The sequence below is a fragment of the Meles meles genome, chromosome 13 (genome assembly GCF_922984935.1).
Source record: "Meles meles chromosome 13, mMelMel3.1 paternal haplotype, whole genome shotgun sequence".
In the NCBI taxonomy this organism is placed as follows: Eukaryota; Metazoa; Chordata; class Mammalia; order Carnivora; family Mustelidae; genus Meles; species Meles meles.
In genome coordinates, this window is record NC_060078.1 from 35,007,375 (window position 1) to 35,033,776 (window position 26,402).

General features: G+C 36.6%; 1 protein-coding gene across 4 annotated transcripts in view; it reads left to right on the top strand.

Annotated features, from left to right (window-relative positions):
- The window catches only part of ADK (adenosine kinase), a 538,475-nt gene that overhangs the window by 481,582 nt on the left and 30,491 nt on the right, over positions 1-26,402 (top strand). For all 4 annotated transcript variants that reach the window (XM_046026661.1, XM_046026665.1, XM_046026664.1 and 1 more), the window contains one exon: positions 22,982-23,068. In XM_046026661.1, the coding sequence (XP_045882617.1) occupies positions 22,982-23,068 (87 nt within the window). The remainder of the gene's footprint in view (positions 1-22,981; positions 23,069-26,402) is intronic.

Below are 26,402 nucleotides of genomic sequence, written 5' to 3' on the forward strand. Positions count from 1 at the left end.
GCAGCAGTTTTCCAAGTATGGACCCATTAGAGTCTCTGAGACTCCTTCAAGTTGTCTTATCCATGAAGTCAAATCTATTTCACAATAATATTAAGATATCATTTGCCTTTTTTGACTCTCAATTTCAGTAGCGTTTTCCAGAGACTACATAATGCATGATATAGCCACAAATTGAATACTAAAACAGATATGAAAACCCAGCTGCCTTTTATTAAGCCAGACATTAAAAAGACCAGCAAAAACATAAATGCCACTCTTTTCACATTTTTTGTTTGGAATATATTGTTTGTTTGCTTTTTTCATAGAAATATGTTGAAGTGTAGCTGGTTTACTAATAACATCTTTTTAAATTTCTAATACAGTAAATATTGATAAATATAACTCACATAAACAAAAGCTATTTGAGGTTCTCAATTTTTAGGAGTGTAAAAAGAGTCCTAGAACTGAAAATTTTGAGAATTACTTACTCTAATGTAATAGTCTTAGTTGCAGTCCTCTGATCTCATGACTACCAATAACATCCTCAACATATGATCATGAATAAAATATCCACTGAAATTCCCCCCCTTAGAGAGAGCAAATGTTAACAATTTAGTGATTATCCTTCCAGACATCTTTTTACTGAGGGCTTTCATGCACAGATTACATAATTTTACATATATAGGATCATACTATACTTTTCCAAACTTTATCTCATAAGATACTTCCATTTAATTAATAAAGTCTCTGAATTCTTACAAAAACCTAAAGTCTTAAAAGGGGCATAGACATCATATCATATTCCCAAATCATTCAAGAATCCTCTTTAAAATAGTCAGTACTGGGGCACCTGAGTGGCTCAGTGGGTTAAGCCTCTGCTTTTGGCTCGGGTCTTGGTCTCAGGGTCCTGGGATCAAGCCCCACACTGGGCTCTCTGCTCAGTAGGGAGCCTGCTTCCCCCTCTCTCTTTGCCTGACTCTCTGCCTACTTGTGATCTCTCCCTCTGTCTGTCAAATAAATAAATAAAATATTTAAAATAAAATAAAATATTCAGTACCTAACAGATCTATTCATTTCAGTTTTATAAACCCCAAATTGTTAGAAAGTTTTTCCTTCTGTTGAACAGAATTTATTTTAACATTTCTGTCCATTTGTCCTAATTCCACTTTCAGAAAGTATGTAGAATATATCTTACCCATCTTGGCTGTGCTGCATTCTGGATATTTTCTTCTGATCTGTCTTCCAGTTCACTAATTCTTTTCTAAGCTGTATCTGAGTTTCTGTTGAATTTATCCACTAAATTCTTATTTTCAGTTTCCATTTAAACCTATTCATTCTTAACTTCTGTTTTTTATACTTTATAGTCCTCTGCTAAAGTTCAGTAAGCATAGTTATTTTGAAGTTTCTCTTTGATAAGTTCAACATCTGTAACTATTTGGGACTACTTTCTATTATACAATTTCTACTGGTTTTAATGTCCTTCCTTATCTCTTTACTGTTTATTTACTATTCATTTTTTGTTGTGAGCAAGATAGTGTATTTAGAAAATAATTTGCAGAAATAATGTAAAGCATAGGATGATTCATGATTGCTTTGGCAGTTACAGAAACACTGGCACACTAGAATCATCTTGATGTAAGTTTAAGAATTCACAATTGGAAACTAAGGTGCGGTTCATTACCTATGTCTGTCTACCTCCTGCTCACCCTTAATCATAGGTGCAGCCGTCTGGGTTTCCTTGCATAAAGAGATTTTACAAGATCCATTTCTCTTGACAGGCTCTAGATTCCAAATTCTATCTTCCTAGCAGTACCAAACAACAGACTCCTCTCTGGGCCCTGTCTTCTTTGAGATCCCATTGTATTAATTCTTCACTCTTTTATTAGGCCTTCAATGCCTTCAAGGACATTGTTAAAATACATTTTATTCGGATGTTATAATTGTTCTCCTTGAGACAGTTGGTCTAAGTTATGTAGTCTGCCATTATCAAAAGCCCCTAGAACCTTCTTAAATTAATATTAATACTTCTCTGGCCTTATGGGATACTTAGGAAACAGGATCAGGATGTCTTACCAGGACATCCTCATATACACATCTTACCTGTACCACATTCATCCAGGTACTCTTTAAGAACACTTCTTGAATGTTCAGTCTGATTTTATACTTGGTTCAGACAAAGGGAAGGCACTATTCAAATAAGTAGTTACTCTGTTACCTTCATTTCATAATTTTGAATTCTGTTTGGATTAAAAGTCACAGTGCTGCCTTTTTTATATGTTTATTAACCAAGTTAGGGTACGGTAGTAGCCTAACAAATAACCCTCAAAATCTGAATGACTTTAAATAATAGGTATTTATTTTTCTGTTGCATTCTTGTTCTACACTGAGTTAGCTGAGGCACTGTTCCATGTTGTATTTATTCTAGGACCAAAACTGAGGCACATCCCAATCTAGAATATGCTAGTTGTATTAGAGGTGGAAAGATGAAAGAACTACATAGTACTTACAGTTCTGGCATCACTTCCCCTTACATTTCATTAGCTGAAGCAAGTTACATAGCCAGGCCTGATATTGATCAGATAGGAAGTATAAATTTAACAAATTATGGTTCTCCCACAGGGATAAGCCCAGTAAGGTGGGGACAGTGAAGACAATGTACATTGTCTCCATTCTCCTTCATGGGTTTATATATATATCCTAGTCTTGTTTTAAAACTAATGCTTAGAATGAAAGTATTATTGTAATTTAGAATTTAAACCAACTGAAAACAAAACGTCAGAACAAACTATTGTTTAAACCTTGAATTAAGCTAAAGAATTGGGTTTGTTTTACAAACCACTCTAGGCTCTTTTTTAAAACATTAATTCTGTGTGTGTGCAGTTTCTTTCACCTGGTATTTCTCTAAATTCCTTTATCCCATCTCTTATCCAACCAGTCATATAGGAATTTGCTCTTTGGTGAGTTAAATCTTAAATATTGACCTTTAGGTATTATAGAGTGGCCCAGTTGTGTTTTCCATTTTATATTATGTTTTAATGAGCACTCAATTTTCCATATTATCTTTCCTAGGATTTTTAGACAATTTTGTTTGTTTTAAATTTAAATTACATTATTCCCATTTATTTGGACTTTTTCTCTCTTCTCCTAATTGTTTTAATTGCCCACCCATCAAAGGTACATTTCCTGTCTCCTACCCTTTCATTTATTATATATGCCCATAAATTCTAAACTCAGAGTTCTCCCTTAAAATTGTAGTACTTTTCTAGCTATTCTCCTATTACTTGTTCAAAATGTTTTTGGAATATATTGAGATCTGCTTCAGTGTTTGAGGTTTTCTAGTGTGTCATTTTCATGGATCAGAGCAATTCCTACTATTCATGTGTGAAGTGTTTTATGTAATGGGTTTTTTTCATGAGTAAATACAATATTAAGCAACACTGAAGATTTTATTATTTATTTATCTAAGATACAATATTTATTTAATGATGAGGTGGAAATATAGGTTCTGTGAAAGGGAAAGAGGTATGCTCCAAATATAATTCCTGTGTCAAAAAGCAGCAAGTGCTACCACTGTTTTGTGACCTCTGAATGTTGTCTGCTCTCTTTGTACTAAATCTAATAGTAATTGATCCCAAAGAAGATCACAAAATTCCAATTGTTGGCTTTAGAAGTGCACTGATGAGTACCTTGTTTGATGGGATAAAAACTTCAATAAGTGATGCCCCCACCTGAGTTGTTAATTTCAAAATATTGTTTGTCTAACGTATTGTTGTCAATGACAACTGAACAAGAACTTTCAGGAGCAGTTGGCTGTTCAATAATAGCAAATTTCAAGGCTATGCAAATTGTGCCAGTTCAGCCTAGCTCTTTTCTCTATTATCATATCAATTGAGTCAGTTCATAGTAGACAAAGCAAGGTTATGGGAACCACCTAGAGCATCATGCACCATTTAACATCAATGCAGCATACATGAACATCTGCAACTTCAGTCTTATTAACAGAGGACAGAATAGAAGGCAATAAACAGCTTTCTTCATCATTTAATTGCAGAATAGTATTTCCTAATGTTTGCATTGTTTATCAACAGGAACTTCATCAATAATTGTATAATTATGGTTGCCTAGATTACAGTGCTCTCATGCATCTTGTCATTTTTTACAGAAGTCTAAATTTGAACACATGATTCAAGACTAATAATGTAAGTCCCTTGAAATGTGAATTGCATAATACAGATATTTTGTGTAGCAGGGGAATGGCAGTTTATGATTCCTCAGTCACTCTTGGGATTAAGTTAACACAGAGAAAAGAAAGAAAGGCAGCAAAAAATGAGGAAGCCAGTAGTTACATTCAAACACAGACCCATTGAACCTGAGAGTAGGTTATATTCTTTAGAATTAATCACAAGTAATGAGATGTTTGCTTTAGGCCAGAATGGGGCCGAATTAAAACATGATTATTATGCTGAGGTCTTCCCCCTCAGCCTCTATATTTAAAGGGAGAAGATGGCAGAAAATTACAAATACAGCAAGAAAAAAACTATGCTGGCCAAAGTTAGAAATTTCCAAATGGCAGAATAAAGGCTTAACGTACCTGTTCAGCCATTACCTCTATTGCTTTTCTGAAGCCTGATAATGCCACTACCCCTAATTAGAAAAATGTGACATTTACCATAAGCATCCAAGTGCATTCTTTAGACTCTGTGGCAGCAGAGTCCCTTTTTTGCACACAGTGCAAAATATCTCCAAAAAAATGAAGGGAAATAATATCAGTGCAGTAAGTTATTGGTATGATCAGTGGGAGTTGTCTCACAATTGACCAGGAATAGGAAAATATGAAAAACAGTAGGTATATTTAAAGCAAATAAAGCAAGGGGCTATTCTGAAAAACTTGTCTTGTTTAAACAGGAAAATCTCATATTTTCATTTAAATTTATTTTATATATAAGGAAAATCTGAGGCCTGTTCATGAAATTGCATTTGAAATATTTTAATTGGTGATTCAGATTCCTTTCCCTTATAAAAAATTAAAAATCTTAAATTGAGTGAACCCCATTGGAACTAAGCTATTTCTTCCCCAGTTATCAACATGGTCATTTCCTGTAAAAAAAAAAAAGTCTAGAATTAGAATATTTTCTCTACCTGATTAGTCTGTATTTATGCCTTTAATAATTCCATTCATTTTCTAGCAGGAAAATTTTCTTCCCCTCTCAGATTTTTTTAAAGATCACATAAAGAAGGGAAGAAAGCACTACTTTAGTAAAGTATCCAAAGAGTAAAGGAAGATAGAGTTTTGGGCCCCTTTTTTGTGGTTTTGGGGTATAAAGAACATAGCAGAAGCTTTTTTAACATGATCCTTAACCTGTCATTTCCTCTATCTGAGGGATGCTAAGAACTGGTTTGTTAGAGGTAATAGCTTGACTTGTAATTACTTAGCACTGTGCTAAAAGACTCTTGAAGTAATTGCAGCCTTTACTATAAACTTGAAAATTTTCTAGCTCCATGCAGAATTAAGGTGGAGATTTTATATACCTACATATACATATTTATGCCTCTCACCTGAATACTTGAGAGAGCACATTTTTCTAGGCTGGGGCTTCATAATATATGTCCGTGCAGTAACAATTCTGATACATGTACACCTTTCCTTTAAAGAATTTATATGCAGATTTTTTCTGGAAGCCTTTTTAGGAGCTATTTATCAAAACAGCTATGATAATAACTTTGTCCTAATGAGTCCCAGTCTCTGTTTAGGGAATAATCGATAAACTACAAATTAATGTTCCATAATTCACATTACAATGCACATGTAATTATTTTGAGGTGAGGCAAACTCTATGCATTTAATTTATAGCTATAATTAAGTAAACTCATTTGATACTAATTAGGTGAGCCTAAAAGGATCATAGGTTCATATATTTAATTACCAAAGTACAATCAGCAACTAGTTTTTAAAAATCTTCCCTATCTTGAGCTCAACACTGAGCTTTGGCCACACTACAATTTTATCTTCTAGGGCCTTCAACATATTAAAATGCATTATAAATAATGGAGAATCTACTCGGTGAATTAGCTTTTTTGATAATTTTATTTGCATTTTAACATCTGAAAAAAATGGGCTTAAGAATACATAAGTTCTGTATCTTAAAAAACTGTCGATCAGAAGTGAAGGAAAAAATTAAGACATTTCCAATTAAACGAAAGCTAAAGGAGTTCAGTACTAGGAGTTTGGGTCTCACAGACCTGTTCTATGAGAAATACTGAAGGGAATCCTTCAGGCTGAAATGAATAGATGCTGGATAGTCCCCTGAAACCATATGAAGAAAGAAGGAACTCTGCAAAGATAAGTACATTGGTAAATGTAACAGCCAGTATTAATGTGGGATGCCTGCGTGGCTCAGTCGGTTAAGCATCTGCCTTCAGCTCAGGTCATGATCCCAAGGTCATGGAACCCAGCCCCCCATTGGACTCCCTGCTCAACAGGGAGCCTGCTTCCCTTCCTCTCTCTCTGCCTGCCTCTCTGCCTACTTGTGAGCTCTGTCAAATGAATAAGTACAATCTTTAAAAAAAAAAAAGAGAGAGAGAGAGAGAAAGAAGAGTTATCTCATATCTAGAGTAGCTTCCTGGTGTTGGAATATGCTAGATAAAATGTTCGCATCTTCATATTTTCCAGCCACATATATGCTGTAAGGAACATGAAAGCTTGTGCTCATGATTCCCTAAAGGGCTCAAAGTTGTGTCTATCTCCATGTGTTTAAAACCAAGACACCTGGCTTTAAGGGAATAAAAGCCACCTCTGTGTTCAACTATATGTTTCCTTCACTTTCAGAAAATGTGGACCTTATCGTCACACATTCAAATTCTAGACTTTCAGAATGAGCTAATCAGAATATGGAGTTTTTCCCCTTTCCTTGTTGGCCAATACTATAGTAAAATAAAAAGTAATTGCTGATACTTCCATTGTATATTACAGCTCACATAGAACATTTACCTAAATATTTTCTATTAACATAACATAATAAAAAAATAAAATGAGGTATTAAAATAGATGAACAAATGGGGCACCTGGGTGACTCAGTTGGTTAAGCATGCTACTCTTGGTTTCGGCTCAGGTCATAATCTCAAGGTCATGAGATCAAGCCCTGCATTGGGCTCTACACTGGGTGTGGAACCTTCTTGAGATTCTCTCTCCCTTTGCCCCTCACCCCTGCTCATGCTTGCTTGCTCGCTCTCTCTCTTTTTCTCTCTCTCACTCCATTGCTACCCCACAATTCTTTTCCTTAAAAAGGAAAAGAATGAACAAATGGGTGTCTGACCTGTAAGGCTGTTGTTGCTTCTTTTACTTCTCTGGAGGTACAGGACTTTGTCTTTTCAAAGAAGTAACTAGCACAGCACAAATTTCTTCTGTCCAGATGTAACCAACATTAAAACTTCACATACCACAAAATTAATGACACCAGCCTTACTGCACTAACTGCTATAGCTTGACCAATTTGTATGTTGTCTCTGGGTCATCTGAGGAAGTATAAATAGTATTGTCTTTCTAAAAATAGGCCAAGTCTAACAGGTACCATTTATAGAGACTAAAGTATAAACAGCTATGTGATATAATAGCTAGACAATGTGGTGTTACTATATTGAATTGTCTGCCACCTTCTTCCAGATGAGAAACAAAGATACTGATTCTTGTATTGTTTGATGGAAGAACTCTTAGTGGTTCAACATAACTGGCAAAGTTATGACACCTAACAGCTTCTCTTCTCTCTAAGGGTTAGAATTATTTGGTGAGGGGCGCCTGGGTGGCTCAGTGGATTGAGCCGCTGCCTTCGGCTCAGGTCATGGTCTCAGGGTCCTGGGATCAAGCCCCGCATCGGGCTCTCTGCTCCGCAGGGAGCCTGCTTCCTCTCTCTCTGCCTGCCTCTCTGCCTACTGTCTCTCTCTGTCAAATAAATAAATAAAATCTTTAAAAAAAAAAAAAAAAGAATTATTTGGTGACTTGGGAAGATATTTAAGATGATACCTTGGGGAGGGAAATGGAAGCACCAGCTAAGGATCATTAGTGGGACCAATTCTGAGAGGAATTGCAGTAATTGGCACAGTGTTTAGATGACAAACACCGGCCTGCTTTGACATGGGGTCTTTATCATTTTCATAAATAGGGCTATGCCATTCTTCTTAATCTCCTGATAGGCATGAGTATGATCCTTAAACTGTTTCTGAGGCTGGAAAAATACAACCAACCTTTAAAAGCATTGTAAAATATGGTACTTGAGAAGAGTTTTTTTAAACAGGTAATTAACCACACGTTTACACATATTAATCTACTTTTAAGTGCAAGAGAGATAGGCAAATGACTCAATAAAGAAAAGTATTCTCTTTAAATTGGGTAAAATGGTTGTTTACTGGTGTTTATCACTATACTGCAAGTAGTCAAGTTATCTGTGATTTCAATTTAGTGTAGTAGATGATAGTACTCATAACTTTTATCCATGTTTGTCAGGGCACCCATTGAAATTGACCTCATACTTTGGGGAATGTTAACCTTATTGTACAGTATAGAATATTTTAAAAACCTTTTTCTTGGGGCACCTGGGTGTCTTAGTCATTGAGCGTCTGCTTTCAGCTCAGGTCACAATCCCAGGGTCCTGAGATTGAGCCTTGCATCGGGTTCCCTGCTCAGTGGGAAGCCTGCTTCTCCCTCTTCCACTTCCCTGCTGTGTTCCCTATCTCACTGTCTCTCTCTCTCTCTCTGTCAAATAAATAAATAAATTTTTTTAAGATTTTATTTATTTATTTGACAGACAGTGATCACAAGTAGACAGAGAGGCAGGCAGAGAGAGAGGAGGAAGCAGGCTCCCCGCTGAGCGGAGAGCCCATTGTGGGGCTCGATCCCAGGACCCTGGGATCATGACCTGAGCTGAAGGCAGAGGTCTTAACCCACTGAGCCACCCAGGTGCCCCAATAAATAAATATTTTTAAAATTTTTTTCTTTCAGCATAAATCTATGACGTTACCTTGAAGCATTATCATTCCTGCAAAGCAGATTGCACTAAAATGTCGGTGATATTTCAGCATTGCTTTCTTGCTCTAAGATTTCTTTGAGTCTATAAAAAGAAAAAAGGAGACACTGGTCCCATCATATCTGATGCAACTTTTCCTTCATAAGCTTCATAAACATTTGCCATTGCCACTGTCAACAATTCAGACAGAAGTCTTACTAATGGGAAGTCCATGATTAGAAGTAGTGGCATTGATCGCTTTTTCTTTAATAAAAGAGAACAACTTTGCATATGCATATTGTTTTGAAAATCTTCACTATTGTACCTGAAGGAAATACATGACTTAAGAAGGGGTACATTTAGAATATCATTAATGTCCTATATCCTCCTACTGCAGTGATTAGGACTAAACCACACACAAAAAAATTAAGAAAGCCTTTGATGTTTGGTCACTCAGTGTTTTTCATAACCATGGCCTTGGTCCAAATTATGTAACAAATGCCTATTCCTGCTCTAGTTGTAACAGCCTATGATTTGTTTATAAGGAAAGATCGTATACATATAGATCTTGGTTGGACTTATATGGTATCTTCATGAGGTGAACCCTACCCTTGTCACTATGATCGATTTGATTACCCTGGTTTGATCCAATCTAAAAGTTAACTCCAAGTCCCTATATCAGAACCTTCTATCTTTAAACAGGATCTGAATCTAGGTTTATTGAATCATAAAAAGACACATAAAAGTGTCTTCATTCCTGAATTATGGAAAGCAACTTGCTTGAAGGTGCCAATCACATATTTTTATTATTTCTCCAGGATGTGTTTAGCACAGTTAGATCTGGAAAGATTTTTAGGACAAGTTACACAAGGTGGAATTTATTCACTATTGAAATAGCATATTACCCTCTGATTTTCAAGTACTTTTATGATTTCTTTTCATATAAGCATTTAGAATGCTAGATTAAATCCTCATAACTCTAAAAAATGGGATCATGGACAACTATAACCTTTAGTTTACTTGGTTTACTAAACTAACCTAGAGATGTATGTTATAATTAGGTACCACTTATTCAAAAATCATTCAGAAAATACATCATGTCAGGGGCGCCTGGGTGGCTCAGTGGTTTAAAGCCTCTGCCTTCGGCTCAGGTCATGATCTCAGGGTCCTGGGATCGAGTCCCGTATCGGGCTCTCTGCTTGGCAGGGAGCCTGCTTCCTCCTCTCTCCCTCTCTGCCTGCCTCTCTGCCTGCTTGTGATCTCTGTCTGTCAAATAAATAAGTAAAATCTTTAAAAAAAAAAAAAAAAAGAAAATACATCATGAGTTCATACTCTATTACATGAAAAAGAGACCAGTCTTTTTTTAAAATATATTTATTTTTTTTAATTTTTTAAATTAACATATAATGCATTATTTGCTTCAAGGGTACAGGTCTGTGAATCATCAGTCTTATACTGATGTGTAAGTGTCCATAACCCAGCCACCCTTTCCCTCTCCCAGCCCCCCAACACCCCTCAGTTTGTTTCCTCAGATTAAGAGTCTCTTATGGTTTCTCTCCGTACCCCCACAACCCCCACCCTGCCACTCAGATTCCTCTTATCATAGAGATGTATGATAATTGTCTTTCTCTGATTGACTTATCTCACTTAGCATAATACCCTCTATTTCCATCCATGTCATTGCAAATGGTAAGATTTTGTGGTTTTGATGGCTGTATAGTATTCCAGTGTGTGTGTGTGTGTGTGTGTGTGTGTGTGTGTGTGTGTGTGTGCACATGCGCATGTGTGTGTGCGTGTATATATACCACACCTTCTTTATCCATTCACCTATCGATGCACATCTGGACTCTTTCCATAGTTTGGCTATTGTGGACGTTGCTGCTGTAAACATTGGGGTGCAGGTGCCCCTTCAGATCACTACATTTGTATCTTTGGGGTAAATACCCAGTAGTGCAATTTCTGGGTCATAGGGTTGCTCTATTTCCAACTTTCTGAGGAACCTCCATACTGTTTTCCAGAGTGGCTGCACAAGCTTGCATTCCCACCAACAGTGTAGGAAGGTTCCCTTTCTCCAGATCCTCGCCAACATCTGAAAAGAGACCAGTCTTAAGGAAATTAAAATCTAGTAGAAATAATCATTCAGTAATAACTGTCTTTGAGCACTTACTGCATCCTTGGACTATGATTAAGTCATGATTCCTACCCACAAGAAGCTCATATTTTAGTAGAGAAAAATGATTGTAAATAAAGTAAAACTATAAATATGATAAGTCCTTTCTTAGAGATACATGAAGGTTATAAATGATGGCATAAAAGAGGAAGCACTTAGCTCTGCTTCTAAGCAAGAACTTGAGAAGTCAGAAACTGTGTCCAAGAAGACAACCTAACTGAGATTTGGAATGAATAGTGAAAGATGATTTGAGCAATAAAGCAGGTATGTATGTACATAGGTATTTTAAAAAGTGTGACACGTTTGAAAAAGTATGAGCATGACAGAGAAACAGTCACAGCTCAGGAAATGACGGAAGATAAGGTTTAAACAGTAGGCTAGATTCATGTCCTAGAGTTAAGACTTCAATAGTGAACCATCAAAGGGTTTGTAACAGAATAGCATGATCAGATTTTTACTCATGAAAAAGCAGTCTGTTCATTGAACAAATTGTGCACAAACAATGCACAAAAGCATTGTTCTGGGGACTAAAGATCATCAGTCAAATTGCCTTTCCTGTATGCCTTCTTGCCTTAGTAGCCAAGGTTTGTGCCATGAACCCTAGATGCTTCCCTGGGCACAGCTGATTGAATCAGGGCTAGGAATCTCAACAAGGTTAGACAGTCCATAGATGACCAGTGACATATGAGCTAAGCCACAGAGGAAACCAGTTTTTATAGATATGAGAATGGAGCAAGTGCATAGAAAAAAGCAGAGAGAGAACAGTTTGAACTGCTTAATGTAAAGTTAAAGAGATACGCTTCATGTAGTGAGCTTATTAAAGGTATCAGAAACCTTGGAGAGAAGGAAGGAAGGAAGGAAGGCAGACACCAAACAAAGGGGAAATAAGGTTTTAAAGCAGTAATTCCATTTATCATTGTGTTTTGGTTTTGGTCACTATTCTAATGATTTTTTTAAAGATTTATTTACTTTAGAGAAAGAGAGAATGCACTCACATATGAGTGGGGGGGGAGGGACAGAGAGAGAATCTTCACGCAGAGGTCCAGGTGAGTATGGAACCCCATGCAGAGCTCCATCTCACAACCCATGAGGTCATGACCTGAGCTGAAACCAGGAGTCGAATGTTTAACCAACTAAGCCACCCGGGCTCCCCCTCGGTCACTTTTCTATGGAAAACTATTCTCATATTCAAAGCAAATACTCTTCTACTCTCTTACCTGTCTATATTCAGCACTGAAGATTTTAACTGACATTTACTTGAAACATTTGTAGAAAATTCAAAGAAAACATGAACAAACTGGGAGGCTTTACTGCAAACAATGATAGTAGCGTTCCATATCAAAACCATGCCTTCAGTAGCAGCAATTTTCAGTGTGATCTCAATCCCCTATGTCCAAGAGTCTTATTTTAAAATTAATAATATTCTTGTCCATTTATTCATTAAATGCTAACTATGTGCCAACTTTTGCTCTAAGTGCTCTCTATTTATTAACTGGTTTAGCCTCACAGAAACACTATGAGATAATTACTGTTGTCCCTATTTGCACATGAGAAAATTGAGGCATAGAGAGTTTGATTTGGTTATGAACTAGTAAATGGGAATTTACTAGTAATTGGGAATATGAACCCAATCAGTCTGATATATATATTCTTAATACAGTATTATACTGCCTCTGTCCTCTGTGGAGTATTTATCTACTTAATTTGGTCAAATTTAGTTATCAGTACAAGGCTTAGAACAGGAATTTAAGTGTCAGTTAACTACTGCATACTGCTTAATCAAAATCTTGGTTTTTTTTTCCATGATCACCCTTTTTTCAGAAAAAAATGGTAGCAACATTGCTCAAATGGTAACTTTGGAATCCCATCTTAGTCTCTTTTTTTTTTTTTTTTTTTTTTTTGGTCCCAAAATTCTTTGCCACAGGACCCTGAGCAGTTGACAACCTCTGTGAGCCTCAGTGTCTTCATTTATAAAGTCAGGTCAATACTACCTAACCCATGGGATTGCAGTGAAAGGTACATGATAGGAAGCATATAAAGCACTTGGTGCACAGTAAGCATTTTGGTGTCACATTGCTAGCTCAGAAACTGCAGATGCATCCCATTGTTTGAAGTATTAAATCTAAACGTTTGTCTCCTAGAGATGGCTGGACCCCACCCATCTTGCAATATTTCTTTCCTTACCTTACATTTAAACTTGTGTCTTTCTCTGTGCCTTCTGGAATATATATACCTTTATTTCCTCTCCTCTTCACTATCCACATCTTCAAGACCTAGCTTAAGTTCCGTCTTCTCCATGAAACCATATCCAGTTAATTAAACTCACATTGTTTCTTTCCTTCTTTGAACTCCTATTGCAGTTATAATAAATACTACGTTGTATGATATTCACAAATTCTTTCACATGTGCTAGATTTCTCTTTCTGTCTAGATTGTAAATTATGTCAGAAGATAGATGATGTCTTGATATTTCTCCCATATCTCCCCCAAAGGATCTAGCAGAGCATAAGGAGCTCGTGGCAAGTGCTCAACAAATAAGTGTTACCTGATTGAAGAAAATAAGCTCCTAAGAACACTTTATAAAATTGTGTATCAGTGTATACCAGTATGTATTACATTTACACCTACAAACACATAAATGGGGTGGGGGGGACATAAACTTATAGAGAGATCCTAAGCAGCAAAATCTTTGTGTTGTGATACACAGAAATGGAGAAAAGTATTAAACCATATTTAAGAATTTAAAAAACTTGTATAGTACTTTATATTTGAAAGAATGCTTTCATAATGTTGATACTTAATCCATATATGAACCACAGGAAATAGCTAGAACCAGTATTATCATTTTCCTTTTTTTTAAAAATGTATTTATTTGAGAGAGAGAGAGTACACGTGTATGTAAGTAGGGGGAGGGGTAAAGGTAGGGAGAGAATCTTAAGCAGACTCCTGGATGAGCACAGAGCCAAAATGGGGCTCAATCTCATGACCCTGAGATCGTGACCTGAGCTGAAATCAAGAGTCCCAAGCTTAACCGACTAAGCCACCCAGGCATTCCTCTCATCTTCTAAGTATAGTTAAACTTGGGTAAGTTGCATAGTTACTTGTGCAAGGTCTTAAAAAGTAGCATCATTGGGACACCTGGGTGGCTCAGTTGGTTAAGCGGCTGCCTTCGGCTCAGGTCATGATCCCAGCGTCCTGGGATCGAGTCCCACATCGGGCTCCTTGCTCGGCAGGGAGCCTGCTTCTCCCTCTGCCTCTGCCTGCCACTCTGTCTGCCTGTGCTTGCTCTCTCTCTCTCTCTCTCTGACAAATAAATAAATAAATAATCTAAAAAAAAAAAAAAGTAGCATCATTGACTCTACTCCAAACCCCCCACCATTCTGTCCCTTCTGTATAAGGCTGCCAGATAGTCTTTTTAAATCAAAGATAGGACCTTGTCACTCACCTGTTTAAAACCTTACGATGGTGGGTGCCTGTGGCATAGTTAAGTGTCAACTCTTGGTTTCAGTTCAGGTCGTGATCTCAGGATCAAGATCTCAGGGTCCTAATATCCAGCCCCAGATCAGGCTCTGCATTCAGCAGAGTATACTTGAGACTTTCTCACTCTCTCCTTCTGCCCCTTACCCCCCACCCCATCGCACTCCCACCTGCATGCTCCCTCTCTCTAAAATAAATAAATAAATCTTTTTTAAAAATTAAAACCTTCCAATGGTTTCCCATTTTACATAGAATGAAATTCTACCAACCCCCTCCCCACATACACATGCACACACACTCTTAATCTCCCCACACTCACTACACTGTAGTTAGAGTGGCCTTCTTAACCCTGAACAGGCTCAACTTCACCATGCTTGTTGCCAGCCCAGAGCCTCTGCTCTTGTGTATTCTGCACCTGGATCTTCACATGGCTGGCTCCTTCTTGCTACTGAAGTCTCAATTCAGACATTACCTCCTCGGTCATACTTCATCACATCATCCTGTTTTGTTTTCCTTGTGGCAATTTATTATTATCTCCAATTATCTTGTTCATTTTTGTTGTTATTTGTATACTATCTATGCTCATGATAATGTAGGTCCCATGAGAGCAGGGTTTTTGTCAGTCCTATTCACATCTATATTCCCAGTCTCTGAGTGCCTGACACATGATAAGCTCTTAATAAGCATTTGTTGAATAAAGTAGCTGAATCAAAACCAGACTAAAACCATGGGTCTTTTGAGTCCTAATCCAGTGTTCTTCTAACCATTCTATTTTTCCTGCCTTTCATGAAAGCACTTACACCTTTGGAGCTACAATAGGAATTGATGTTCAGAATAATGACATTAACATGTGCTGTACATTTCTCTATTATCAAAGAAAATTTTCATTCAGTTCAATAAACTAAACTAATTAAAGCAGGGATGTCATGGTATGTTATTATATTAATACATTTAGAAAGATTTCTAACTAAAAAGACTTTCTGCTTTTTCTTTAGTTAACCAGAAAATTAAATTAACCCAGAGCTCTTCATTCCCCAAAAGTCCTTGTTAATTAGGATTGTTCTATAAATCTCTATTATTAGTAAAATTTGTCATCTGTTTCATTACCCTGTTTATTAGGGCAGTCTGAGCAGGGTGTCTTTGCTCATATCCTGGTATGTGTATCCTAATGAAAAGAAAAGCATTTCCTGGATTCTCACTTCTTTTCCTATTCTTTGACACAGGCATATTTCATGGTCTTTGTATAATAGTTTGGTTTTCTTATGTCAGGTCCCTATAAAACTAGGAATGAAATAATTGACTTGGCTTTTAAGTAAAATAATTAAATTTAAGGTCTACTTAAAAACATTAATGCTTTGGAATGGTGTGTGTAATAACAGAAGACTGAAAACAACAGCCTAGAAGTCCATCAATAAAGGACTGCTTAAATAAATTACAGTATATCCATACAGTGAACTATTATGCAGCAATAAAAATGCAAACATTCTCTGCTTACCAACACAGAAAGATTTCCAAGTAAAAAAAACATGGTCCAGGGGCGCCTGGGTGGCTCAGTGGGTTAAAGCCTCTGCTTTCAGGTCAGGTCATGATCCCAGGGTCCTGGGATCAAGCCCTACCTACATCGGGCTCTCTGCTCAGCAGGGAGCCTGCTTCCCCCCTCTCTCTCTGCCTGCCTCTCTACCTGCTTGTCATCTCTGTCTGTCAAAAAAATAAATAAAATCTTAAAAAAAAAAAAAAAAAAAAAAAAACATGGTCCAGAGCAGCCTGCATAGAGAGATACTTTTTTGTTTAAGAATAAAAAAAGGTGGAGCGCCTGGGTAGCTCAGTCAGTTAAGCCTCGACTCTTGGTTTGACTGATGGTTTCGGCTCTTTTCGTGATCTTGTAGTTGTGGCATTGAGCCCCACATCCAGCTCTGCACTCCGCACAGAGTCTACTTCAGATTCTCTCTCCATCTCCCTTCCACTCACTCACTCTCTCTCTCTCTAATAAATAAATTCTTTTGAAAAAAGAAAAATGTGTTTACTTGTAGATGCAAGAGAAATCCTAGAAGGATATACAGAAAAGCGGTAACAGTGATAATCAGGTTGGAAAGCAGTAGGATTAGAAACTGGATGAATAGGAGATAATAAGTGAGAAAGACTTTTTTTATAAGATACTTTTTAATAAATTTGTATTTTTTAGCTATATGTATGCATTACCTATTCAAAAGGTTAAATTAAAAATAAACACAACTAAAAGTAATATGTGATTCTGGACTGGATCATGTAGTGGATGGAAAAAAACTGTAAAAGACACTAGGACAATTAATAAAATTGGAATATGGGCTGCCTGGATGGCTCAGTTGGTTAAGCAACTGCTTTCGGCTCAGGTCATGATCTCGGAGTCCCAGGATTGAGTCCCACATGAGGCTCCCAGCTCCATGGGGAGTCTGCTTCTCCCTCTGACCTTCTCCCCTCTCATTCTCTTTCTCACTCTCTCTTTCTCAAATAAATAAATAAAATCTTTAAAAATAAATAAATAAAATAGAATTGGAATATGGAATGTAGATTAAATAACAATATTAAGTTTTTAAATTTATTAAGTGTATCATGGTTACCTAAAAGATGATCCTTATTCTTAGAAATATACACTGAATTATTAAGAAGTAAAGGGAATGATATAACCAACTTATGCTCATATGGCCTAAAAGAATAAATAATAATATGCACATATATATATAAGGATTGATGTAAAAAATTGTGGCAAAATGTTAAAAACTGGTAAATCCAGATAAATGTTATATGGGAGTTCTCTGTATTTTTCATCAAACTTTCCTGTTGTTTAAAATTAATTCCAAATAAAAGGTTAAAAAAAAAAACAAGCAAACAAAAACATGAATACTCTGGAAATTAACTCATAAGAAATGGCCAACGTAGAAGAGCCTCTTTTAAGAATTTCAAGAGTTCTGTTTCTTACCTAGTCATACTTCTCACTTTGTGGTGAAGATTTTGCCATCACTTTTCTGTCTCCTCCAAGCCTGGTGATGCTCAGTCAGAGGCAAGGGCAGACATAGTGACTACAGTCTACCTTGAGGTTGAAAATACCTCATCTATGTTTCCTATGCTATCTATGTTTCTATCTATGTTTCCTACACTTAGAGGTGATGTAATAAAAAATAAATAAAAAAGCAGTGACAAAACATGGCATTTTAACATATCTTGAACAAAGTTTTCTCAGGATATTAATTATCATGAGGTTGTAGGTATACAATGCTAAAATATATGTTTAATTTAGTAGCGGTTAGGCTACAGAAGCATTTAATCTAGTTGTTTGGCATTGAGTGACTGAATTTTTTTGTCATTTTTTCAGTTAGTTATTATATGAACTTGCTCTTTTTCCATAATTGACATAACATTACACATGTGAGGATGTTTGACTCTACACAGACTGCCCTTCTAAGTTAGGTAGTGAAACTTATATCAGAGTAAAGTGAAAAGTAAATTATTTGTTTATATAAACTATCCAGGGAATGTTTGATTTTTATTATTTTGTATTTTAAGTAAGCTAAATTTCATTGTTCTTGATGAAGGTACCCTGCGGATCTTATCTAATCAACGATACCAAGCAACTCTGGTATCAGCAGAGTTGTTCTTTTTTATTTCCTGTCTGCTTAAGGAAGCTCATGATTTTGTGGTTTTATAGAAATCTGGAAAATATGAATAATAAGTATTACCAATCCTTTTCCTTCTCACTTTACAAAAGGTTTGGAAAGATTTGAGAAACAATGGCTCTGACTTACCTTTTTTTTTTTTGTTTTAAGATATAAAAAATCATTTAGGGTTCCTGGCTGCTCAGTCAGTACAGCCTGCGACTTGTCCTCCAGGTTGTGAGTACAAGCCCCACATTGAGTGTAGAGATTACTTAAAAATAAAATCTTCAACAACGAGGGGCGCCTGGGTGGCTCAGTGGGTTAAAGCCTCTGCCTTCAGCTCAGGTCATGATCCCACTGTCCTGGCTCTGTGCTCAGCAGGTAGCCTGCTTCCCTCTCTCTCTCTCTGCCTGCCTCTCTGCCTACTTGTGATCTCTGTCTGTCAAATAAATAAATAAAATCTTTTTTAAAAAAATCTTTAACAATGAAAAAAGATCATAAGGTATAAAAAAATCACATTCTTTTTATTAGTAATTCCATATAGTATTAGTAATATTCCCCACATTATACACTTCACTTTTCAAAAACTTTTTATCTGAGTATTATTGACACACAGTGTTACATTAGTTTCAGGTGTACAACAGAGTGATTCCACGGCTCTGTATTATTCTATGCTCACCACAAATGTAGCTGCCATCTGTCACCATACAGCACTATTCCAGTACCATGGACTATATTCATAATAACCAAGATATGAAAGCAACCCAAGGGTCCACTTATAGATGAATGGATAAAGAAGACATGGTGTTTGTGTGTGTGTGTAATGGAATATTATGGAACAATAAAAAGAATGAGATTTTGGCCATTTGCAACACCATAGATGGACTAGAGGGTATTGTGCTAAGTGAAAGAAGTCAAAGAAAGAGAAATACCATATGATTTCACTTATATGTGGAATTTGAAAACAAAACGAATAAAAAACAAAAAGCGGAATCAGACTTACAAATACAGGGAACAAACTGATGGTTGCCAGAGGGGAAGTGAGATAGAGGGATTAGCAAAATGGGTGAAAGGGAAGAGGACATACAGACTTTCAGTTATGGAATGAATAAATCACCAGAATAAAAGGCTCTAACTTATCTTAAACTCTTATTTAGAAGCATTTGATCAGAATGTCATTTTTCTACAACTAAGTAAGCTGTTTTTGCTACTTCTTCCCACAGCTACTCCAGGCCCATTTCACACCTAAGAAAACGAGGTCCAAGTGAGTGTTCTGGGCCTCATTGGCTGAATAAGATTCATGCCTATGAATGTATCTTAAGAGTTAGTGAGGTATTTCATCTGTTCATACAATAAATTGTCTAGAAGGCTGTGGGATAGGTCATGCTAGTGAAATTAGTTGTGTGGGTTTTGTTTTTTTTTTAAGATTTACTTATTTATTTGAGAGAGAGAGAGCATGGGGGAAGGAAGGAGGGAAAGAATCTCAAACAGACTCCATGCTGAGAGCAGAGACAGATGATGTGGGGCTGGATCTCACAACCCAAGATCATGACCTGAGCCGAAATCAGGAGTCTGATGCTCAGACTGTGGGGGGTTTTAAATAGCTCTATAAATTAACTTAGTCATTTCATTTCAAAAAAACCAGAAGTTCCAGGGCACCTGGGTGGCTCAGTGGGTTAAGCCTCTGCCATCGGCTCAGGTCATGATCTTAGGGTCCTGGGATCCAGTCCCTCATTATGTTCTCTGCTCAGTAGGGAGTCTGCTTACCCCCCTCTCTCTCTGCCTGCCTCTCTGCCTCCTTGTGATCTATGTCAAATAAATGAATAAAGTCTTTAAAGAAAAAAAAAGTTCCAGCAATGTAACTGAACTTAAATATTACTGAATATTATTTAATCCTTCAATAATTTAGAACACATTTCAGGATCTTGCAAACTTTCAGGGTCATTATTTTGAAAGGAGCTCTCATAATATAACTCTATATACAGAAAATAATAGAGACTGGACTGTATCCATACCAATTCATGACAGCTCTCATATAGTCTTGAAATTGTTATATATTTTTTTGCATTAATAAATTGAAAACATGTCCACAATAGCCAGACTGTGGAAGGAGTGCTGAGATGCCCTTCAACAGATAAATGGGTAAAGAAGATGTAGTTCATGTATACAATTGGAATATTATTCAGCCATCAGAAGGGATGAATATGCACCATTTACATCAACATGGATGGAACTGGAGGGGATTATGCTGAGTGAAATAACTCAAGCAGAGAAAGACAATTATCATAAGGTTTCACTCATATATGGAACATAAGGAATAGCGTGGAGGACCACAGGGGAAGGAGGGAAAACTGAATTGGAAGAAATCAGAGAGGGAGACAAACCATGAGAGACTCTGGACTTTGGGAACCAAACTGAGGGTTACAGAGGGAGGGAGTGGAGGAGAGGGTAACCGGGTGATGGGTATTAAGGAGGGCACATGTAATGATGAGCACTGGGTATTATACACAACTAATTAATCATTGAACACTACATCAAAAACTAATGATGTCTATATGTTGGCTAGTTGAACATTTTTTTAAAAAGTAGAAAAGATGAAAAATAATTCTTTATATTACAAGAAATTGAACTTTTATGTCACCTAAGGATAAAACATCTCAAGAATATAAACATATATCCAGAAAACTGCATTCATTTAGAATTTGCAGTAGTTTAGACCAAGAAGTGATGATTCTTAAGAACAAAGTTCAAACTAATCTCTTCCATTTTGAATTAGGTTCTATTCATGAATAAAGATTTACCCAACAAAAAAATCCATGATTTTTTTGAACAAAGAATTCAAGGAATTATATCTAATTATGTCTTACTTACCATTTGTATGTAATTATTTTTCAAATCTATAATCCAGTAATTAATCCTTATATTAACACTTACATTACCTAAAGTGTTTTATAGACATATTTTATTATTACATAATGTAACCCTATTATAAATGGTAAATAGCGTCATTAACTTAGCTCATTTTACTTATTTAGTGGCTGTTTGTTCTGACTTTATAGTTGTTAATTCTCTATAGGATGACTTGTACTTGAAAGTAATAAAATCAGATTTCTTTATAAATATTTATGATATAGTCCTTTTTCCAAAATCAGACGGTAGCCCTTTCCTAATTATTTCTAATCAAGTCTGGTTACTTTTTTTTTTTTTTCCCTGTGTAGCGCTGTGTACTGCATACTCCCTAGAAAATTTAATCCTGGGTATTTATGCCTTAACTTCCAATTAATCAAAATCCTGCTAACTACCATGTAGGTCCTGGTGTTACGAAGTGTGGAAAGTTAGTTACTTAAGGAGTTTATTAATTTTTTTTAAGATTATTTATTTATTTATTTATTTGTCAGAGAGAGAGATCACAAGTTGGCAGAGAGGCAGGCAGAGAGAGAGGGTGAAGCAGGCTCCCTGCTGAGCAGAGAGCCCGATATGGGGCTCGATCCCAGGACAGTGGGATCATGACCTGAGCTGAAGGCAGAGGCTTTAACCAAACTGAGCCACCCAGGCGCCCCACTTAAGGAGTTTAAATAGATGTTTCTGATATGGAGTCTTCTTAGCATCTACAGTCATATAGTCAAAAGGGATCACTAAGTGAAGAATCCTCTTCTTGAATGTCAGTCTTTCCAGTAGGATTTTTTTTTTCATTATCATATCTGTGCTTATCTCTGTTGAAAGTATCCATTAGTACCAGGTAACAAAGGACAGAATATGCTCTTTGAGATTGTTAGGTTCTTTATTAAGACCCTACAGTGCTCAGTATCTCCTTTTCCCTCTCTCTTGATCTTAGGTGAGACTGAAGTTTAAAGTTTTTGGCCACATCTGTCCCCATAAGGGATGCAAATTTGTGATTTCAGAAGTTCCAGTCACCAATAAAAAGCACTGTCCAATCTTTTGCAGATGGCCAAATTTCATCAGATAACTCCATTCCACTGTCATGTGCCAAGCTTAAAGGACTGTATTAGGTTACTTTATAGTCAAAACAACCACCCTGGTCCGACTGCTGTAAGACAAGAACCCATTGCACTGTCCCTTTTGTTCTAAATGGCTTTCCCTCTTGCTAGTTGACAGATAGTTTAAAGGAAATAGCAACTCCTTTGTAAAAAGTGACTGGATTCAGTTTTTTGTAATAAGCCAAATAAAATCAGTAATTCTTAACTTTGGCATAAAGAATTATATAACAGAATAGTAGTTATGTTTTTATTATGCCATTGTGATTTTCTGTAGAGAAACACCCAAGACTTGTTATTTATGTATTTTAAATTTACAGCTCTTTAACTGTGTCCAGGATTTCACTGCCAAGAATGCAGTCAGGCTGGAAGCTTTATTAGAGATCCTGTCCTTACAAACACTTTCTTTGCCTCATAGTTTCTGTTCAAGTATTTGTACTGTCCAAAAATGTACTGCTGTGGTTTACAGTCATTCCCACAATATGTGATCTATCTAGGTATAAACTCTAACAAAATACATACAGTATCTGTGTGCTGAAAATTACCCCAAAAAAGCATTGTTTATAGATGACTTTGCACCCTAATTCCCAAGTACTCATGTACAGAGTATGGAACTCATGCTGTTTCTCTCTTTGAATGATGAATGATGTAGGAGCTTCAGACTTTACTAGGTGAGTTTCTGTATTGAGTGTTACAAAGAGAAGTCAGTCTGCCTTTCTTTGGCTCTACTTGCAGAAAATGAAGTCACCGCTTTTGCTGTCTTGGATCAAGACCAGAAAGAAATTGTTGATACCAATGGAGCTGGAGATGCATTTGTGGGAGGTAAGGATTCATTTATTTCATACTTATAAGTTAAACATTTCCTTTAACCCTTGCCTCTACTACATTGCCAAGATTTATGAATTTAATAATTTCATCTTTTAAATAATTAACTCCTAATGTTGTTTCCATATGCTGCTATTGCTGTATTATGAAGATATTTTACTATAGGAAAAATACTTATTTTGGGCTCAAAGATAATTTGCAGTTGTACTGTACCACAGTCATTTTCACAAGTTTAATTGTGTCTTCAAGGATATTGCATAAACAAGCTGTATCAAGTACAGTATATAGTATATTCTTAGGCCTTCAGGCTTAAATGTGAACACATTGTTGTTCTTTAAAAGAAGTTGTGGTGAATATTAACTAAGGCTGATGTCTTCAGATTGTATCATTTGATTAAAATATCTGTTTCTAATGCAATAATTAAGTGTTCATAAATGTACTAGGAAGGGTTAAATTTTTTTCTGGTCCAGGGTTAGTTAAAAAATGGCACAATTTGTAAGAACCAAGTCATTTTTAGAACAAGTACTCTAAGATGAAGACAGTTGGAAGATTCTTGACTTGATGAATCAGATTGATCTAAAATCTGGTTCAAAAGTTCTTTTGATATGTCTAAACCACTTCTAGTTAAGTGTAGTTAAGCTAGATAGTGGTCTCTAGAAAGCCTTAGATTCCCGAATGTTAATCCAGAAGAGTCCCTCTTCATCTCTCTTTATTTCTTACAACATTGAGTTGAACAAGGAACAAAGGCAAATAGAATTGACTATTGATTATCCTCCTTTCCTTGGAAGATAATTTGAATCATGGGAAATTTAAATTATATGATAGTTTAAACATAGTATTGTTTCAAATATAGATACTCATTTGTCTTAAGGATCTTTTTCACCAACAGAACTTTCTCATATTTCCTTCTTTGAAACTTCATGCCTACCTTTCAATGAGCTATTAACCAAGACTCGTAGCATGCCTCTTGCCCTATTATTTGGAAAGAGTACATACCACAGATAACATTCTACTTTACTGTCATGCTTGTATCTTTTGTGTCTTTGTTCTAAAAGGCCTCCTCATTGATTAGAATGTTTTCCAGCTATTTTTCCTAAGCTATATTTCTTCAAACCTATAAATCCATGTAGGCAAAAAATATCTTATCCAGAATTAGACTAAATTCTGTAATACATTAAGGAAACACTATGGATTTCTTTTTTTTTTCCCCCCTCCCAGCCCCTACACTATGGATTTCTTGTGTAAAATTGATTAAATCAGGAATCTCGGTACCTAACCTTTAAACTTACCACTTGTGTGTGCATTATTTAAGTACTTCAAATATTTAAAACAGTAAATATTCTGGGTTTTTTTTTAATGTTTAGTAGGGTACATTTTGAAGCCATCATAAATACAATGGTGATCTAATTAGTCACGACATGGATCCTGGGCTACCTAGCCCTGTAAAAACAGACTCTTTTAAATTATTTATTTATTTATTATTTTTTTATAAACACATAATGTATTTTTATCCCCAGGGGTACAGGTCTGTGAATCGCCAGTTTTACGCACTTCACAGGACTCACCATAGCACATACCCTTCCCTATGTCCATAACCCCACTCCCCCTCTCCCAGCACCCCCCTCCCCCCAGCAAAAAACAGACTCTTTTACGAACAGGTAACTACCTGTAATGTTCCCAGTACTAGGTAAGAATGTATGGACTTTCTGAGGGAGAGAGGAGTCATTCTTGGGTACTGAAGTGGAATAGCTAGCTACCCATTTTTATTGTGGTGAGGATATTAAATGAACTACCTCAGCAAAGCACTTGGGCTCTCTGTTATAGGATTTTCAGCCTTTTTTATCTCACTCTATCTGCCTATGTATTTATTATCAGGATACAGTGAAGTAAGTAGTAAGGGAAGAGTATGGAACAGGTAGCCACATGCTTTTTTTTTTTTTTTTGTAAAGGGCCAGATAGTGAATATTTTAGGTTTGCAACTCCTGTACAAGCTGTATTGCATATTATTCTTGTTTTGTTTGTTTGTGTGCTTGCTTGCTATTGGTTTAGGTTTTTTATAACATTCTAAAAACATAAAAACCTTTTGTAACTCTCCAGTTATACAGAAACAGGCCATAGGCTGGATTTGGCCCTCAGGCTCTAATTTGTCAACCCCTTGTGTAATATGTTGGCAGCTTCCTCACTTAATTCACTTTCATCATACCTTGGATCCAAACACTAGGTTTTACTACATGCTGTTGAAATCACTATAGAGAAAGTGGAAGGCAGGCTGACAGTAGGCAGGCTTTACTGGTAGCCATTTTTCTCACTTTAACCCTACTCTGATCAGTTTCCAGGATAATCAGAACCTGAAAGACTGAGTCATGCAATGACATGAACACTCTAATGTCATTTTAGCATTGAAATACTTATGTTGGGGGCGCCTGGGTGGCTCAGTGCATTAAGCCTCTGCCTTCGGCTCAGGTCATGGTCTCAGGGTCCTGGGATTGAGCCCTGCATCAGGCTCTCTGCTCAGTGGGAAGCCTGCTTCCTCAGTGGGAAGCCTGCTTCCTCCTCTCTCTCTGCCTTCCTCTGCCTACTTGTGACCTCTTTCTGACAAATAAATAAAATTCAAAAAAAAAAAAAAAAAAAGAAATACTTATGTTGGCATGTTTAGTGCATTCTGTTTAAGTCAAGCTATACAGTACAGCAATAGAAAGCATTTATATGGCCCTTACTAGCCAGTAGGCATTTTCAGCATTTTACATATAGTAACTCTTCTAATGTTCATAAAAGCTCACTGAAGTAGGGCTTTTTTTTTTTTAATATTTATTTATTTCTTTGAGAGAGAATGAGCATGTGTGCACGAGCAGGTGGGGAGGGGCAAAAGGAGAGGGAGAGAAGCTGACTCCACCGAGTCCAAGCCCAAAGCAGTGCTCAATGTCATGACCCTGAGATCACGACCTGATTTGAAATCAAGAGTTAGGACTCAACTGACTGAGCCACCCAGAAGACCCTACAGTAGGCTATTAATAACCCCATTTTACTGATGAGACAACAGAGACACAGAGGGATTAGATATCTTCCACTAAGTCTCATAGCTAGAGTAGCAGAGCCAAGATTCAATCCAGGCAGTCTGGCTTCAGAGTCAGTGCTCTTACTCACTGCACTGGATTGCTTCCCTAAACTTATAGGGCAATCTCATCATTAGGACAGAGAGCCACAGACCAGCCTTACTAACAAAAGCTGGGTTTTGCCAAAGAGAATCTTTCTGTTATCTGAATAGATGATTTCGTGTATTGAACAGGAGCTTTTGTTATCTGATAGGATTCTGAGGACTCTAGGGAAAGAC